The sequence below is a fragment of the Neoarius graeffei genome, chromosome 7 (genome assembly GCF_027579695.1).
Source record: "Neoarius graeffei isolate fNeoGra1 chromosome 7, fNeoGra1.pri, whole genome shotgun sequence".
NCBI classification, from domain to species: domain Eukaryota; kingdom Metazoa; phylum Chordata; class Actinopteri; order Siluriformes; family Ariidae; genus Neoarius; species Neoarius graeffei.
Window position 1 is genome coordinate 81,253,199 of NC_083575.1, and position 17,562 is coordinate 81,270,760.

A 17,562-nucleotide genomic window follows, 5' to 3' on the forward strand; every position below is an offset into this window, starting at 1 on the left:
TTCAACTTTTTTTGTATCGAGAGGGTAAAAGAAACTCTCCCCTTTCTGAACGCATGTCTTTTAGCCTTTTAGCTAGTTTCTGATCCAATGAGCTGCCTTTAGCTAAACACTTGACATAAACAGAAGATCTACTACAGAAGCTGAGCTGGATCATGGTTTGAAAACTGAAGGTTTCTGGACTACTGATTTGGGGGTTTAAAAAAAAAAGAAAGAAAGAAAGAAAAAGAACAGCTGTAAAACAAGATTAAGAAATGTGCTCATTCTCGTTCATTTCCTAACAGATTGTTCTTTTATCAAAACCATCCAAACCACCCTAATCAGAGTAAATGGTGTGTTTTTTTTGTTTCTTTTTTTGCTTCTTTGGTGCAGCTGCTCTGTCACAGTGCCACAGCAGACTGGCTTGGTCATGGCTGTGATGCTGGTGTGAGAAAACGCCAGCTGGCCGGACAGCAGTGCCATGAGGAGGAGGTGATGGCAGAAAACAAACCACTTCAAGCACAGCGTTTGGGATCAGAGTGTGTGTCCCAAGAGTTCAGTGTGTGTGAGACCTGCGGGATCACATGGGTTGTGGTGTAGGACCAGTTAGAGGGGTCGGCAGCATCAGGATGTTCCCACACTCACAACGAGTTGGAAAACTACCACTGACTACAGGGACATTTTAGCATAATAAATGCAGAACTGTGTTTGTTATCTTTAAAAAAAAATTCCTCATGACAGCCAATGTTATCCATAGATGCCTGTTAAACTGTGTCTGTGTTTTGAGACCCAACCCAAGTCTCTCTACGCTAACTCAGTACTGATTGTATCACATGTTCAAAAGCCACAAATACACCAATACGACCAAAGCAGGGCCAGAAAAGCTCAACAACGTGCACGGGCTTACCTTGGGACGAGCCGCGTCGTTTGATTTCCATGCTTCCCTGCAACGAGTAAAAAATGGCATCATTTTACAGACCCATTCATAGTTGTGGTAAAAGAGCAAATATTTCGAAAGCAAACAGGAAGCTTAGTCAATGTTTTTGAAAGTGAGACTCTGAGTAAGCTCGCACTGCTTTCCTGTGAACCTACTGTACTATCTTCCTCAAATTCACTCCAGTCTTAGCAGCTCTCCAGTTCATTGGATACAACACAATGAACTTTTGTGTCATTTGGACTGGCAGGGAAAGTGATAACTTTTACCAAAAGCAGATAAAAGCACTGAAAACATTCCCTGCCTTTGGAGTCCCCCCAAAAAAACTGCATTAAGTTGTAATGAACTGGGGGAGGCTTCCTGATAACGTTGCGCTTTAGGGCTAAAGAGCGAGTTTAAAGATGCTCTTAAGCAACGAACATCGTCTCTGGACGTGGTTTCCCAAACTCACTCATAAGGTCTATCAAGAGCAACTTCGCTAAGATCGTCTTTGCAATCCGCGTCCTCGATATAGGCATTAGTAGTTGCTAAAGGCATTCGTACTGTAGTTGCTGAAGGCATTAGAAGTTGTTAAATCCAGTCGAGGAGATCACATGGCATTCGTTTTTAACCAAAAACCAATGAAATATAAAGTGCTTAAAATATGTTAATGTACTGTATTGCCGTTAAGCATTACACATGTAATGTGGTAATGAATAATTGAAATTATTTTACATTTTTGGACAATAAATATTATATACATATACACACAGTGGATATAAAAAGTCTACACACCCCGTTAAAATGACAGTTTTTTCTGATGTAAAAAAATATGAGACCACGATAAATAATTTCAAAACTTGTCCCACCTTTAATGTGACCTATAACCTGTACAATTCAATTGAAAAACAAACAAATCTGTTGGGGGGAAAACATAAAAAAAGTACAATAAACTGGTTGCATAAGTGTGCACACCCTTAAACTAATACTTTGTTGAAGCGCCTTTTGATTTAATTACAGCATTCAGTTTTTTTGGGTTCACACCTGCCATCAATTAAAATGACTGATTAACCCCAAATAAAGTTCAGACATTTACTCAGTTGCGTCCTCCAGCAAAAGGCAGGGTTCACAGAGAGCTTACAAAGCATCAAAGGGATCTCATTGTTGAAAGGTATCAATCAGGAGAAGGGTACAAAAACATTTCCACAGCATTAGATATACCATGGAGCACAGTGAAGACCGTCATCAAGAAGTGGAGAAAATATGGGACAACAGTGACATTACCGAGAACTGGACGTCCCTCCAAAATTGATGAAAAGACAAGACGAAAACTGGTCAGGGAGGGCTGCTGAGAGGCCTACAGCAACACTGAAGGAGCTGCAGGAATTTCTGGCCAGTACTGGTTGTGTACTACATGTGACAACAATCTCCCGTATTCTCCATATGTCTGGACTACGGGGTAGGGTCGCAAAATGGAAACCTTTTCTTACAAAGAAAAACATCCAGGCCCGGCTAAATTTTGCAAAAAAAAAAAAATCAACTCTCCCAAAAGCATGTGGGAAAATGTGTTATGGTCTGATGAAACCAAGGTTGAACTTTTTGGCCACAATTCCAAAAGGTATGTTTGGCGCAAAAACAACACTGCGCATCACCAAAAGAACCCCATACCCACGGTGAAGCATGGTGGTGGCAGCATCATGTTTTGGGGTTGTTTTTCTTCAGCTGGAACAGGGGCTTTAGTCAAGGTGGAGGGAATTATGAACAGTTCTAAATACCAGTCAATTTTGGCCCAAAACCTTCAGGTGTCTGCTAGAAAGATGAAGATGAAGATGAATTTCATCTTTCAGCACGACAATGACCCCAAGCATACATCGAAATCAACAAAAGAATGGCTTCACCAGAAGAAAATTAAAGTTTTGGAACGGCCCAGCCAGAACCCAGACCTAAATCCAATTGAAAATCTGTGGGGTGACCTGAAGAGGGCTGTGCACAAGACACGCCCTCGCAATCTGACAGGTTTGGAGCGCTTTTGCAAGGAAGAGTGGGCAAATATTGCCAAGTCTAGATGTGGCAGGCTGATAGACTCCGACCCAAAAAGACTGAATGCTGTAATTCAATCAAAAGGTGCTTCAACAAAGTATTACCGGTAGTTTAAGGGTGTGCACACTTATGCAACCAGCTTATTGCACTTTTTTTATTTTTTATGTTTTTCCCCCTAACAAATTTGTTTGTTTTTCAATTGAATTGTACAGGTTATAGGTCACATTAAAGGTAGGAAAAGTTTTGAAATTATTTATTGTGGTCTCATTTTTTTAAATCAGAAAAACCTATAATTTTAACGGAGTATATCTCATCTCATCTCATTATCTCTAGCCGCTTTATCCTTCTACAGGGTCGCAGGCAAGCTGGAGCCTATCCCAGCTGACTACGGGCGAAAGGCGGGGTACACCCTGGACAAGTCGCCAGGTCATCACAGGGCTGACACATAGACACAAATCAAATCAAATCAAATCAAGTTTATTTGTACAGCGCTTTTAACAATAAACATTGTCGCAAAGCAGCTTTACAGAATTTGAACGACTTAAAACATGAGCTAATTTTATCCCTAATCTATCCCCAATGAGCAAGCCTGTGGCGACGGTGGCAAGGAAAAACTCCCTCAGACGACATGAGGAAGAAACCTCGAGAGGAACCAGACTCAAAAGGGAACCCATCCTCATTTGGGCAACAACAGACAGCCTGACTATAATATCAACAGACACAGACAACCATTCACACTCACATTCACACCTACACTCAATTTAGAGTCACCAGTTAACCTAACCTGCATGTCTTTGGACTGTGGGGGAAACCGGAGCACCCGGAGGAAACCCACGCGGACACGGGGAGAACATGCAAACTCCACACAGAAAGGCCCTCGCCGGCCACGGGGCTCGAACCCAGGACCTTCTTGCTGTGAGGCGACAGCGCTAACCACTACGCCACCGTGCCGCCCTAACGGAGTATATATATATATATATATATATTAGGGTGCATCAGTTGCCCCCTAAAAATGAAAAGTTCCTCCGATCATGATGCATTTTTGTTTTTATGTTCATTTTGGTAAGAAAACACACTGGGTGAAATATTTTGACAAAATTCAAAAGTTTAATGGTGGCACCAGGAGCTCAAAGTTATGGAAAAAGCTGCTATTTTATGACTTTTATGACAAAATTTCGATCACTTTTCATGAAACATTATGGCACCTTATAGAGTATACCAAATATCTTAGATACACATTTTTAGTACATATTCTAAATATATGATCAAGCACAGTTTGAGTTTTAGCTGTTCATTGAATCATTGTTCAACTACTTTTAAACAATACAAATGTATTATGAATCACATTAATGCTTCTCAATCCCTTGCAAAGGTTCTTAACATGATCTCTGGCTCACAAGAAATCAATAAATGGAGTCCAACATTGTGATTCAAACCTTACGCGAAAACATAAAATAAGCGTTTTTTGGCAAAAAATGAACCTCATGGTGCCACCATTAGACTTTTGAATATGGTCAAAAAATTTTACAGGATGTCTTTACTTGTGAAAAGGAACACCCAAACAAAAATGCATCAGATTTTATGAAAGTGAGGGCAACTGATGCACCCTAATATATATATATCACACACACAATGTTAGAGGTGTAGAAATTAGTCTCATTTATGACACTAAATGAGACAATCACTTGCCTAATCGAGTTAAATTTGATTAAATTGTGGCAATATCAATGTGACATTACGATATCCATACGTAATTCCATAACATATTGAAAGCTAATCATAATGTTTTTTCATATATTTATTTCATAATTAACTCGATATACTTGCAATGTACAAGAAAAATAATTGGCAGCAGATTCAACAGCAGTTTCCCCCGTCGATTGCGAGAGTCCCCTGGGAGGCACAAGCGCATTCTGTTTTCGGGTGTGATGAGACGCTCTTTGTTGCGAAAGAGTGATCCAGGTCCATCCAGGTCCAGGTTAAGCACGAACTAAAGGACTATGTTGGCTAGGACGTTGTTCAGGAAAGCCATGTTAGCTTCACGATGGATCTTAAGAGGCAGTGAAAGACGCTCTTAACCTTAAGAGGCTTTCGGGAAACCTACCCCTGGACTCTTGACCGTTTTTTAAATTATATATCTAAAAAAAAATTTTTTCGAATAAAAAAAATACATAATATGTAGATATACTTGTATAGCTACATTTTCAAAATCAGTCCAATTAAATGCAATCCCATGATCTACAATCATCTTGTTACATTACTACCAGTAGTAAGGATATTTTAATGTTAATACCTGCTATGTGTAGCCTCCATCCTGTCTGCCATGTTCCTGTCATGTGGTTTGGATGAGCTGTGATGCTGAAATAAAAAAAGCAAAACAAAAAACAATTAATAAATATTTAACAAGTGTGTAATAATTAATGTCCACTAGTTGTAGATTTATGTTACTGATTTTAAGTCAGAGCTAAAGCTATGCCTTTTTTCACCGTGAATAATACCTTAACTGTTCTATTGAACACCAAAAGGTCCACACGAGAGGATACTAAGATACAAAACCTGTTCAGCTGTAAGCTGGTCAACATCCTGTACGTACTGTGGGTGGAATACGTACTGACCACCACGCAATGCTCAACATTTCTGGACAATATTGTGATCATGTGTGAATTAAGAAAACCTAATTGAGCGTATTTTATTATCTTTATAAGGTAATAACACATAACAGACCATGTATATGATCCATGCTGAGGACGTGTGACATGGTGTGGCACGAAATGTTTAATTATTTTTCAGAATCAGAATTAAGTTCATTGCCAAGTATGTTCTCACATACAAGGAATTTGCTTTGGTGACTGGTGCTTGAACAGTTAAGATAGAAGAATTTAGCAAAAACAAAAGCAGCTATATACGTAGAATAAAAAAATAAGAAGAATCTAAAATATACAAATTTGAAAAGTGGACATATTTAAGGGGTATGTGCATGAGTTGTTGAGTTGTTCTGAAGTCCAAGCTGTACCGTATGACCCGGCATGTGCGAAAAAAGGTCACATGATGAGGATGAAGTGTCATGACATGAACATGTGAAGAGAAGAGAATGTGTGCAATGGGTTAAATAAATAACCAAGCTGTACAATATATGCCAGAATGTGTGATAAAAGTTCACAGAATGAAGATGTATGACATGACCATGAAATGCGAAAAATTGCAGTTCAGAGACAAAGTTCATTAATCTCACAGATTGGGAGTGTGAGGTTTGAGTCAGGGGGATCTCTGACCTTACTGATGAAGCCAGCTGCAGTGGGGAAAAGGCTGACCTTATGACGTAAGGTTCTGGGTCTAATGGACCAGAATCTCCTACCAGAGGGGAGTGATTCAAAAAGTTTGTGTCCGGGGTGAGAGGGGTCAGCCACAATCCTTTCTGCTCTCCTCAGGGTCCTGGACTCGTACAGGTCCTGAAGAGATGGAAGGTTGCAGCCAATCGTCCTCTCAGCAGAGTGAATGATGTGCTACAGTCTGCCCTTGTCCCTGGCAGTGGCAACAGTGTACCAGCCGGTGATGGAGGAGGTGAGGATGGACTTGATGGCGGTGTAAAAGTGCACCATCATTGTCTTTGGCAGATCAAACTTCTTCAACTGCTGCAGAAAGCACATCCTCTGCTGTGCTTTCTTGGCGAGACAACAGGTACAAATTCGTCTCCCACTTAAGGTCCTAGGTGATTGTAGTGCCCAGGAAGCAGAAATACTCCACAGAGGTTACTGGGGAGTCAAACAGGGTGATGGGAGAGGGAGGGTGTGGCAGAGCTCCTCCTTAAAGTCTACAATCATCTCCACTGTCTTTAGAGCATTAAGCTCTAAGTTGTTCTGCCTGCACCAGGACACCAGATGGTCAATCTCCCACCTGTAGGCAAACTCAGCCTCATCAGAGATGAGTCCAATGAGGGTGGGGTCATCTGTGAACTTTAGGAGCTTGACAGTCTGATGACTGGAGGTGCAGCTGTTGGTGTAAAGGGAGAAGAGTAGGAGAGAAAGGACGCAGCCTTGGGAGGGATCTGGTGCTGTTGGTTTGGGAGTCAGAGACACAGTCTCAGTGTTTAAGTCTAGGCTGAAAACATATCTGTTTAGTGAAGCCTTGTGTTAATGGTGTTTATGAGGTAAAGGAGTAGATCTGGAGGGTCCTCAGACAGAGTGTTTGGTAAACTGGGATGTATGGATGCTGTCAGTCCCCCACTCACTTGCTCATTCGAGTTTGTTGATGGTGTAGTGGCTGCTGCTTTATGTCCCGGGGCTCCCTCATGCCTGTGTTACCTTCTGGCTCTGCCCTTTTAGTTATGCTGTCATAGTTAGTTTTGCCGGAGTCCCTGCTTGTACTCAGCGCAAAATGTATACTGTTCCTACTCATCAGGTGGCATTGGGCATACTTAACATTGGGAATACCTGTGTTCCCCCCCCCCACCATTCTGTCTGTCCCTCTGAGTTACATGTCAATCCTGAGATCGAGATGCTGACCTCTTCTGCTCCTCGGACCTGCCTGATCCATTCTGGTGCCCTGTGTCTGGCTGGAGTCTCATCACATCGCTCCTGTAGAGGACGGCCCCATATGGACAGTTGAAAGTCACACTTGGAAGATGCTCTGGATACTTACAGTAATGCTTTTATGGCTGAGGACTACTGTTGACTTGCTAACTTTAGGACTGCAGTTATGAACAGTTTTGTACTCAAGTTTCCATCAATGAAGAGTTTATAACTTCAGCAAAACAAACTTCATGCTAAAACTGTTAAAAACGTTATAATCACGTTGTCTGTTATCACCCAAATGAGGATGGGTTCCCTTTTGAGTTTGGTTCCTCTCAAGGTTTCTTCCTCATGTCGTCTGAGAGAGTTTTTCCTTGCCACCGTCTCAACAGTCTTGATAATTGGGGATAGATTAGAGATAAAATTAGCTCATGTTTAAAGTCATTAAAATTCTGTAAAGCTGCTTTGCGACAATGTCTATTGTTAAAAACGCCATAAAAATAAACTTGACTTGACTTGAGTTTCCCCAGCTTCATGTACTGCTTCCTACCAGACAGGAAATCAGTGATCCACTTCCAGGTGGAGTCAGGCACGCTCAGCTGGAAGAGCTTGTCCTGCAGAAGAGCCGGGATGATGGTGTTGAAGGCAAAACTGAAATCCACAAACAGGATCCTAGCATAGGTTCCTGGGGAGTCCAGGTGTTGGAGGATGAAGTGAAGAGTCTTACTGACAGCATCGTTGGCAGATCTATTGGTCTGTAGGTGAACTGCATGGAGTCTAGGACCAGGTCAGTGATGGTTTTAAGGTGGTAAAGCACAAGCCGCTTGAAGGATTTCATAACCACTGAAGTCAGGGCGATGGGTCTGTAGTCATTTAATCCTATGATCCTTGGCTTTTTCGTATAACAGCATAGTCTGGAGTGTGTTATTCCATTAATACTACAGCGATTGGCCTTAGAATTACTATGTCTGATTTAATAATGAACAACACGTTGCATATTTTCATATGGTTGATAGTTACATTCAATGATGTGGATCATTGAGACAAGTTAGTTCCTGTTATCACTTACATTTAGCAATGATAAACAGTCATTCCATCAGCTTTTCCTTCTCTCGGTTAACATATGCAACCAGAAGAAAGAAAACCCTACTCGCTACAACATCCTATTTGACTTTGTATGAACATTTAAACAGGTACGGTACATTAAACATGCTTCCAGAATCAGGTTTATGGAAACACTGATGAAGCAGAGTGAAATAAATTTCGGTATATAATTGTTATATAACTCTCCTGCTAGCATTATACACAGTCAGCTCTCGGCTAAACATATCGGGGGTAATGAATAAAAGGCTGCATCGTTCCCTGTGTGAGAATTTACTGTACTATTTACACTACAGGTAGCTTGCCATGTGTTATTGAACAATTATTCGCCAAAGGCGAAGTGGATTATCGGTGAATAATAACTGAGATGAAGATGAGATTATTATTTAAATAATATTGCCTGGCTTGTTTTTTTCGTGGTATATCAGATATATTCCATTCAGCTACGTAGCATGATATTGAACGAGTCAAAGACGAGTAGCTGAATGAAATATATCTGATAGACCACAAAAAAAAGCCAGCCAATATTATTATTATTATTATTATTATTATTTATTATTGTACATTCCTTTCGGGTGTTCAATGCATCTTTCTCTTTCAAAATCCTCTTAAAATCTTCCGTATTTAATCAAGCAAACCTGGCGGCCATGTTTGTTTATAAATTGTCATAGTCGCTTCGCTAGCACAGAAGTTTTACGTCTCAGATGTGTGACATCATGTTGTCTTGACAACCATGCAATATCGTAAACCATATTCAACACTCATTCTCCACTGGGTAGAGTGACGTAATACACGTAGGATAAGCGATATACTAACAATATTGCATGCTATCAAACCAAATGAATGAAACCTGCTAGAAGGGAATAGAATACATCTTTTTATTTCATCGAAAAAGTATCCTGTATATATAATAATTAAACAATATTGGCTGGCTTTGAGTGGTATATCAGATATATTCCATTCAGCTAGCATGATATTGAACGAGTCAAAGATGAGTAGCTGAATGGAATATATCTGATATACCATGAAAAAAAGACAGCCAATATTATTATTATTATTATTATTATTATTATAATACATACACATTCGATGGAACAATTATAGATTTTACAAAAAGTTAAGAACAGGGCAGTAACTTACCAATATTGAATGCTGATTCTGATCAAATGTAATTCAGTGTTCTGTCAATCCAATGTACTGTACAAAGCCAAAGTTCTAACAATAAAAATGGTACAAGTCCAAAAAGCCTGAACAACAACCCAACTTATATGGGACGTTCCACCAAATGGGTGCCATTTGTTTGTTGTACCACTCCCAAATTAAACTTAATTTGTTATATCTTTTCAACACTGATTATAATAACACACATATTTAACTATTCAAAATGTGTATTGGTCAACCTCAGGCTACATTATTTATTTTTTTTACAAGGTTTGGAAGTCAAAGATGGCTGCATACTCTATATGAGTGACAGGACTGAAAGTAACAGGACTGAGTTTTTAGCCTAGGATTAGCTAATACATGGAATTAAGCCACATGGCATCATCGCTAATAGCATGACCACACTTAGCACATTCTAATGATTTACCAAAAATCTGTATTTTTAAAATATCATCTAAGATATAATTTAAGTAACAGGACAGTATGTTGACATTGACCTTATCAGTCAAAGTTAAAAAAAATCATCAAATATACAGAAAAGTAAATGAGAGAACTAACTTTTGGTCTTCCCATGGCCTTCTGAAGACACAACTGATGTAACTTCCTGTTGAACATGTGATTTATGGAATGTTCCAAATTTGTCAGGTGGGGTAATATGTTTGGGTAACAGGACTGAGTGAAAACCCAGGGACACGACTAAAATGTGTATTTTAACTAAGATATTGTGGATTTCTTATGAAAAAAAATATTTAAACCATGGATAGGATATGGAGTCACACAACAGTGCAAAAGAAATACTGTTTCTGAAGGATTTTAATCATAATATTTCATAGTTAAGTATAAAGTTAGAGTGCGGGAACAGGTAACACATGCTATTTTTCAGTGTTTTAGGTAGTTTTTATTAATCCTTACAATTATATATCTTAAATTTGAAATCAGATCAATGTGCAGGACATTCTGCATAATAAGGAAATGTATTTTAAAGTACATTTTTATGTGCATTTATACATATAATTTTCTAGGGACGGAAATGGCACTGATTCGGTGGAATGGCTCATATACAAGCTATATACAGGTTGACAGTTCAAGTTCAAAGTTACTTTTGGTCGTAGTTAATTGTTACATTGCAGTTGTTCCAAACAAAAGGGCTTTGCTGAGTGAAGTCCACGAGTGAAGTCCTCTTGTAAAAGTCTCCGTCACTTTTCCTCAACTCCAAGTAGAACTCTGACAATATTTCTGCTATTGTTCTCTTTTCCAGTTTTTCTATGTCCCTTGGTATGTTTTTCTCTTGTAAATGCGTGAAGAATATATAATGAAGTTTTGGTAGCCTTTTGGGTGTTCAGCGCGTCTTTAGTTTCAGTTTTCAGTTTATTTATTTCATGCTTAAACCAAGCACTGAATTAACCTCGTCTTCTCTCTTTCCTGGCCGACAAAGAAATGATTGTGCGCATGTGCAACAGAAAAGTTTTGTCATTGGATCTTTGCATGAGCTCTGACGTGTGACGTCATGTTGTCTTGACAACGTGCAATACTATAACAATGTTGCACACCCGTTCTCCATTGGGGAGAGTGGCGTAATACATGGAGGATAAGCGATATGATAACAATATTGGATGCCATCAATAAACCAGCTAGAAGGGAATAGAATACATGTTTTTATTCCATGGAAAAAGTGTCCTGTATGTATAATAATTACCAATATTTACCTCGGCTTCAGTGAATAATTGTTGAATATAGCAGTTATTACATTATGTTAGCTACAAGGGCAACATATTGGACCTTTTCACTTGGTAATAAATTTCAGATTAATTTTTAATTTAAGATCTAAAAAAGCAAAATAGAAAACAGTACTTCTGTATTTTTGATATTGCCGAATCGGCTTGAATGGAAGACAAAATGGTGGAGGAGTTGGGGGGGGGGAATTGGGTTACTTGCGACTTGAGGTGCATTTAAAGTCTCAAAGAGCTTTCCTGGAAAAATGGGTTAAAATAAATATGTCTGGATATACACTTCAGACACACAAGAGTCATTTTCCTTCTTACACTAATAAATTGTCTGAAGGCAAATCAGTGCTGTGTTACAGTACATCAGCCAAAGACAGCTCATTGCACCCTCCCACCACACCGGTCATATTTCAGCCCTGACACTCATTAGAGTCCCATCTACCACAATCAGATGTGTATCAGAAGTGTCCAGTGGCATCTTCTGCCTTAGACAGGACATCTGCAAAGTTTAGCACACGTACTTCGTTATTGCGAAACCACAGGATCCGTTTCCAAGCTCCTGTCAGCAGGCTACAGCTTAGCTGTATATCAGAGGGTGTATGTTAAAGAGGTATGGACTTGCTGTATATTATAAAACTGCATGCACACATGAGCCCAAGCTGTGCACAAAAACAGAGACTGCACGCTGATGTTTAAAATTCAAACACAAAACGTAGGATGATTCCCTTTGTTGTCATGACATTCTCAAAATAACCAGTTCATTATTTGCCTTGTACTGCATGAGTGCATAAGTAAGGAATAAATCACAACTCCGATGGTTTCGGAAAATAATCAATGACAGGTGGCATTATCAAAACTGAGTTACTGTTTAAGTTGCTGACATTGTTCTTTTTCTCAATTTGTTTATTCACAGCAATTTGTCAATGATTACAATTTTTAACTTATTAAAGACCGACACGTCTTACATTTTATCCACTTATTGTTATGTTTATTGTTGCGGAACATCCATGAGCTGAGTTCCTGTTTTCACTTGTGTCTAGAAGTTAATAAGATGTCATGTTACTGAGAAACCTTAAAGCAGAAACTCTTTGTCCTAAAGAGTTGGAAACTTACTGACACTGGACACTCCATCTATAATTAAAAAAAAAAAAAATCTGATTATTATTAGTCTTGGATTACGTGGCATGTCCACTGTTCAAGTCCCTATGAATGAGTTGTTACTATAGAAACAATGACATATTCGAAGTTAATATAAAGCTGTGATGTGAATGACCCTAACCTATAACTACATCATCGCCTGTTTACTGCAATGCATTATGGGCGATACCCGGGGTCAGCTCTGCCGTATTGTTTACTTTTGCCTTTGTTAAACCCTGCGTTGTTCTATCTAACCGGTTTTAACCATGCCTAAAGTGAATTGCTGTGTGCCTTACTGTGTCTCCACAACACAGAGAACACCTAATCTGAGCTTTAATCAACTGCCAGTCGAGAAGAAGAGAAGAAAGAAATAGATAAGTTTAATCCGCAACGAAAACCTTCATACTGAATCGAAATGGACAAGTGTTTGTAGCTTACATTTCTCTAACCATAACCTGCTGTAAGCTATACCGCCACACCCAACATGGCATGGCGATGTAGCTTACAGCAGGCTATGATCGCTGAACTGCTGGTTGTCCAGGTGGTGCTCTGAAAACAGTGTGGGCTTTACAGATAATTGGACTAATTTTGAGGGCACTGCTGGCCTGTTAGGGTGGGACGGTATCCATCCCACTCGGGAAGGTGCTGCTGTCATTTCTTACAGCATAGCCCATAGTCTCAGAACAGGTCTAGTTAACTTCTGACAATCCAGAGCCAAGGCCAGGGAGCAGACGAACAGGCTAAACCAACTGTCTGCTAGCTGCACAGAGTCGTCACTCAGGGCCCACTACATCGAGACTGTGTCTGTTCCCTGAGCTCAATGAAAAAGTAGAAACACTCAGAGAGTTTGCTCCAGTAACCTAATCAATATAAAATTAGATCATACTGACTGTACAGCCGCTGCCAGCACCTTTGATCTAAAGGTGGGGCTATTAAATATTAGATCTCTTACATCTAGACCCAGTTTTGGGTGTCGGTTCTCTCCAGGCCTTGGTTCACTGTGGGTGATGCCTTTGCTCCTCGCTATGGACTGCAGTGAGCTTGTTGCTCATTTTAACATCGTGGCTGTCCAGTGCTCTGTGCAGCGGCACTTTAGTGTTTGCCGTGATGTTCCACGCGATGTTGCTCGGTGGTGTCGCAGTGGCTGTGCAGGCGGTTTGGGACATACCGTACCAGTGCTCTGCGTGGCAGTACGTTTGTGCTCACTTTGTGGATCCATAGCGTGGTGTTCCTGTTAGGACTTGGGACTATCTTGGCCTCTAGAGGCCGCTATTTTATCTCTGTCTTGTTATGTTTGTTTTGACAGCTAGGGGGTTTGTATTTTGTTTTGACAGCCATGTGCTTCTTTGTTTTTCATGTACCTTGTGCCCCACCTAGTCTTAATTACCTATTATCACCTGTGTTCAATTATTTTTGGGTATTTATACTTCCTCAGTTTGGTTTCTAGTTACTGAGTCTTTGTGCTGTTCATGGCTAGTAACCACTGTTCCGTGGACCTTGCCGGTGTACTTGTGGTTTTGGTATTTTGCTTTCTTGGGACTTTTTGGACTGTTTTTGTTAACTAGAGACTTGCCACTTTTGTATCTTCTGAGCATTTGGATTTTTGCCTCATCTTCTTTGGTTTTGTATTTTTGGACTTTGAACTTTTGGATGTTTTGTTTCCCCCATGTATCCTCTGTGCGTTTGGATTTTACTCTTGTGGATTTTTGTGTCTGGATTTTCCTGATCTTCTGAGCTTTGGCAATAAACTGTTTTGAACTCTGCTTTTGTCCCACTCCTCTGCATTTGAGTCATTCCCCTGGTGGCCTAGTGGGGGTTTGCTGGGTTACCACACCAGCGACCCGGGTGTGGTAAAACCTAACAGTTCCGAGTGATGTTGCCTGGTGCCATCGTGCTGGCGGTGTGGGACTTGTTTTCGTGCGCCTTTTGGTGGGACTGTGGCTGCTACACCACTGGAATGACATCCTGACCTCTATTTGGTGGACTTTTTTTTTCCTATAACTGTAAAGCGACCTTGGGTTTTGAGAGGCGCTATATAAATTGAAATAATTATTATCTAAAGCGCTAATTGTTAATGAACTCATTACTGATCAGGAGTTTAATGTACTTTGTTTAACAGAAACGGATTAAGCCAAATGAATATATAGCGTTAAATCTTAATTTCCCTGAGGGAACCCTCCCAAAGGGATCAATAAAGTTTTATCTAATCTAAAATGAAGGGAGTCCTCCTGGATACAGTTATATACACCAGCCTCGTCTAACTGGTAGAGGAGGAGGTGTCGCGGTTATTTATAATGATTATCTAGGTGTAACATAAAAACCTGGTTATAAATTTTAATACATTTGAAGTTCTTCATACTCATAATGTATGTAGCCTTGAAAAATAAGTCCACCCAGTTAATTCCATTACTTATTATTTACAGGCCCCCGGGGCCATATTCTGAGTTTCTTTCTGAATTTTCAGATTTTATCTCAGATCTGGTTATTTCCTTAGACAAAGCTTTAGTTGTCTGAGATTTTAATATTCACTTCAATAACCCAGAAGACCCTTTGAAAACAGCGTTTGTGTCCATCTTAGACTCAGTCGGGATTAATCAGAATGTCACAGGACTGACCCATAATGGTGGTCACACCCTCGATCGAATACTAACATTCAGGTTAAACGCAGAAAATATAGTCACACTTCCACAGTCTGAAGTTATCTCAGATCATTACCTCATCTCATTCAAAATATGTCTGAGTAATCATATATGCACCTCACCATGCTACTGTATTAAACATACATTCACATCAACTACTGCACAGAGCTTTATAAATGATCTCCCAGAGTTATCAACTTTGATTGGGTCACTGTCAGCCCCTGCAGAACTTGATCAGGCAACTGGATGCTTAGAGTCAACGTTCCACTATACTTTAGATAATGTAGCTCCTCTTAAAAGGAAAATGGTCAGAGAGAAAAAATTAGCACCTTGGTATAATGATGACACTCGCACTTTAAAACAGACCACTCGAAAAGTGGAACGTAAATGGCGTCAAACAAAATTGGTAGCGTTCAAATGAGCGTGGAAGGAGAGCTTCCTGAAGTATAGAAAAGCTCTTAGTGCTGCAAGATCAACATATCTCTCCTCCCTAATAGAAGATAACAAAAATAATCCTAGATTCCTATTTAATACTGTAGCAAAATTAACCAGGAATAAGTCCACTATCAACACATGCACACCTGCAGTATGTAGTAGCAACGATTTCATGAATTTTTTAATGACAAAATTGAGAATATCCGACAAAAAACTCAAACTACTAATTTAAGGTCAGACAATGTAAGTGACCCTGTAGTTAACAATATAACTGTATCAGATCAGCAATTAGAATGTTTTACTCCCCTTAGAGAAATTGAATTACTTTCATGAATCTCTGCAACAAAAGCCTCAACTTGTGTACTATACTAAGTAACTTTAAAAACGCACAATGGAATTCAACACGATATCACTTTAGATCCATGCATATATTTGAAATTTATGATATTGTATGTAATGCACATACATCTTGAAACATCGATAAAGGACATTTATTGTCAAACTCAAGAATTAATTCACAATAAAAAAATTCAAAGTGACAGTTGGTCCATGTTCGGACCGTCATGCTGGAGATTCTGGGTCTGTGTCGTCCAGGGGTCTCAGCAGCAGTGACTGAGGGTGTCAGGAATCTGTCACGGAGGTGAGCTAGCCTGATGTGCTGATCCTGAACTGGCGTCGTGACTCGAGGCTGACCAGGGCGTGGACGATCCCTGGTGCTCCCTGTCTGTCTGTAACGCTGACTCAAATGGGAAATGGTCGAATGATGAACACCGAAGTGCCAGGCGACCTCTGTCTGTGTACTTCCGGCACGCAACATCCCGATGGCCTGTTCACGTTGATTTTGGCTTAGGCGTGGCATCTTCAATAATGACAATTTTCCCATCATTTCCCCCGGGTATTTATAGGCAAGATTGTGTGTGTACAGTGTATGCAAAATTTGTTTGAAAATTAAAGCCTGTCCATGTCATTGACTACCCGAGTCATATTGTACGTTATTGAGTACAACTCCCTTAAATTCTGATTTGAGCACAGATTTGGAACTTATTCGGGCGGAACGAAGTTATTTTTCCATTGTGATATATTTCTTTTCTTCTTGAGATAAACTCAGCACGAATTCAGCAAGTTTTATCAATGTGCGTTTTTAAAGTTACTTAGTGTAGATCCCTTACCTACACGTCTATTCAAACAGATAATACCTGAAGTAACTGAACCGCTTCTAAAAAATAATAAATTATCCTCTTAGGATTGGCGATGTACCCAAATCCTTTAAACTAGCAGTTATCAAACCCCGATTAAGAAACCTGACCTTGATCTAGAGGTCTGCGCGGGTCGGATTTTTCAGTCCCGTTCCCGCCTGCGCCCGCATTGTGCAGTCCCGCTCCCGCCTGCACCCGCATTGTGCAGTCCCGCTCCTGCCCGCGCCCGCAAAGAATTATAATTTTCAGTCCCGCTCCCGCCCGCAAAGAATTATGATTTTCAGTCCCGCTCCCGCCCGCAAATCCCGCATGATGCAGACGTTCGCGTTATTTCTCAGGAAAGTTCTTGTCTTGACACAGCGTGATGGTGCCCCGCCCCCTACTTTGAGTGGATTTGAGCATAAATATCTACAGCTCACATTCACGTTTGTTATTATTTACCTTGTTTCTGAATTTGGAATGTTGAAATGGCAGCATGTAGACCTAATAATAATAATAATTATTTAAGTAGGCTAATCATTTGCGGTAAGTATGCGCTGTCCTGTGGTGCGTCTCCTATGAATAATTAGTGTGAAAGGAGAGATGGATCGCACTCTTTACAGTGTAGCTGCTATCGTTTTTCTAAGCAAAGTCTCTGTTCCAAGTTCCTGGCAGTTTCAAAAGCTTATGAAAAACCTACATCATGTCACAGAGCGTTAATCTCGCGATAAAAAAAATTAAGCAGCATAAAAG

At 40.0% G+C, this 17,562-nt stretch overlaps 1 protein-coding gene across 5 annotated transcripts in view; it reads right to left on the minus strand.

Annotated features, from left to right (window-relative positions):
• Positions 1-17,562, minus strand: part of fam13a (family with sequence similarity 13 member A) — a 281,599-nt gene that overhangs the window by 53,461 nt on the left and 210,576 nt on the right. For all 5 annotated transcript variants that reach the window (XM_060926493.1, XM_060926495.1, XM_060926497.1 and 2 more), the window contains 2 exons: positions 5,223-5,287; positions 884-920 (listed from right to left, as the gene is read on the minus strand). In XM_060926493.1, the coding sequence (XP_060782476.1) occupies positions 884-920; positions 5,223-5,287 (102 nt within the window). The remainder of the gene's footprint in view (positions 1-883; positions 921-5,222; positions 5,288-17,562) is intronic.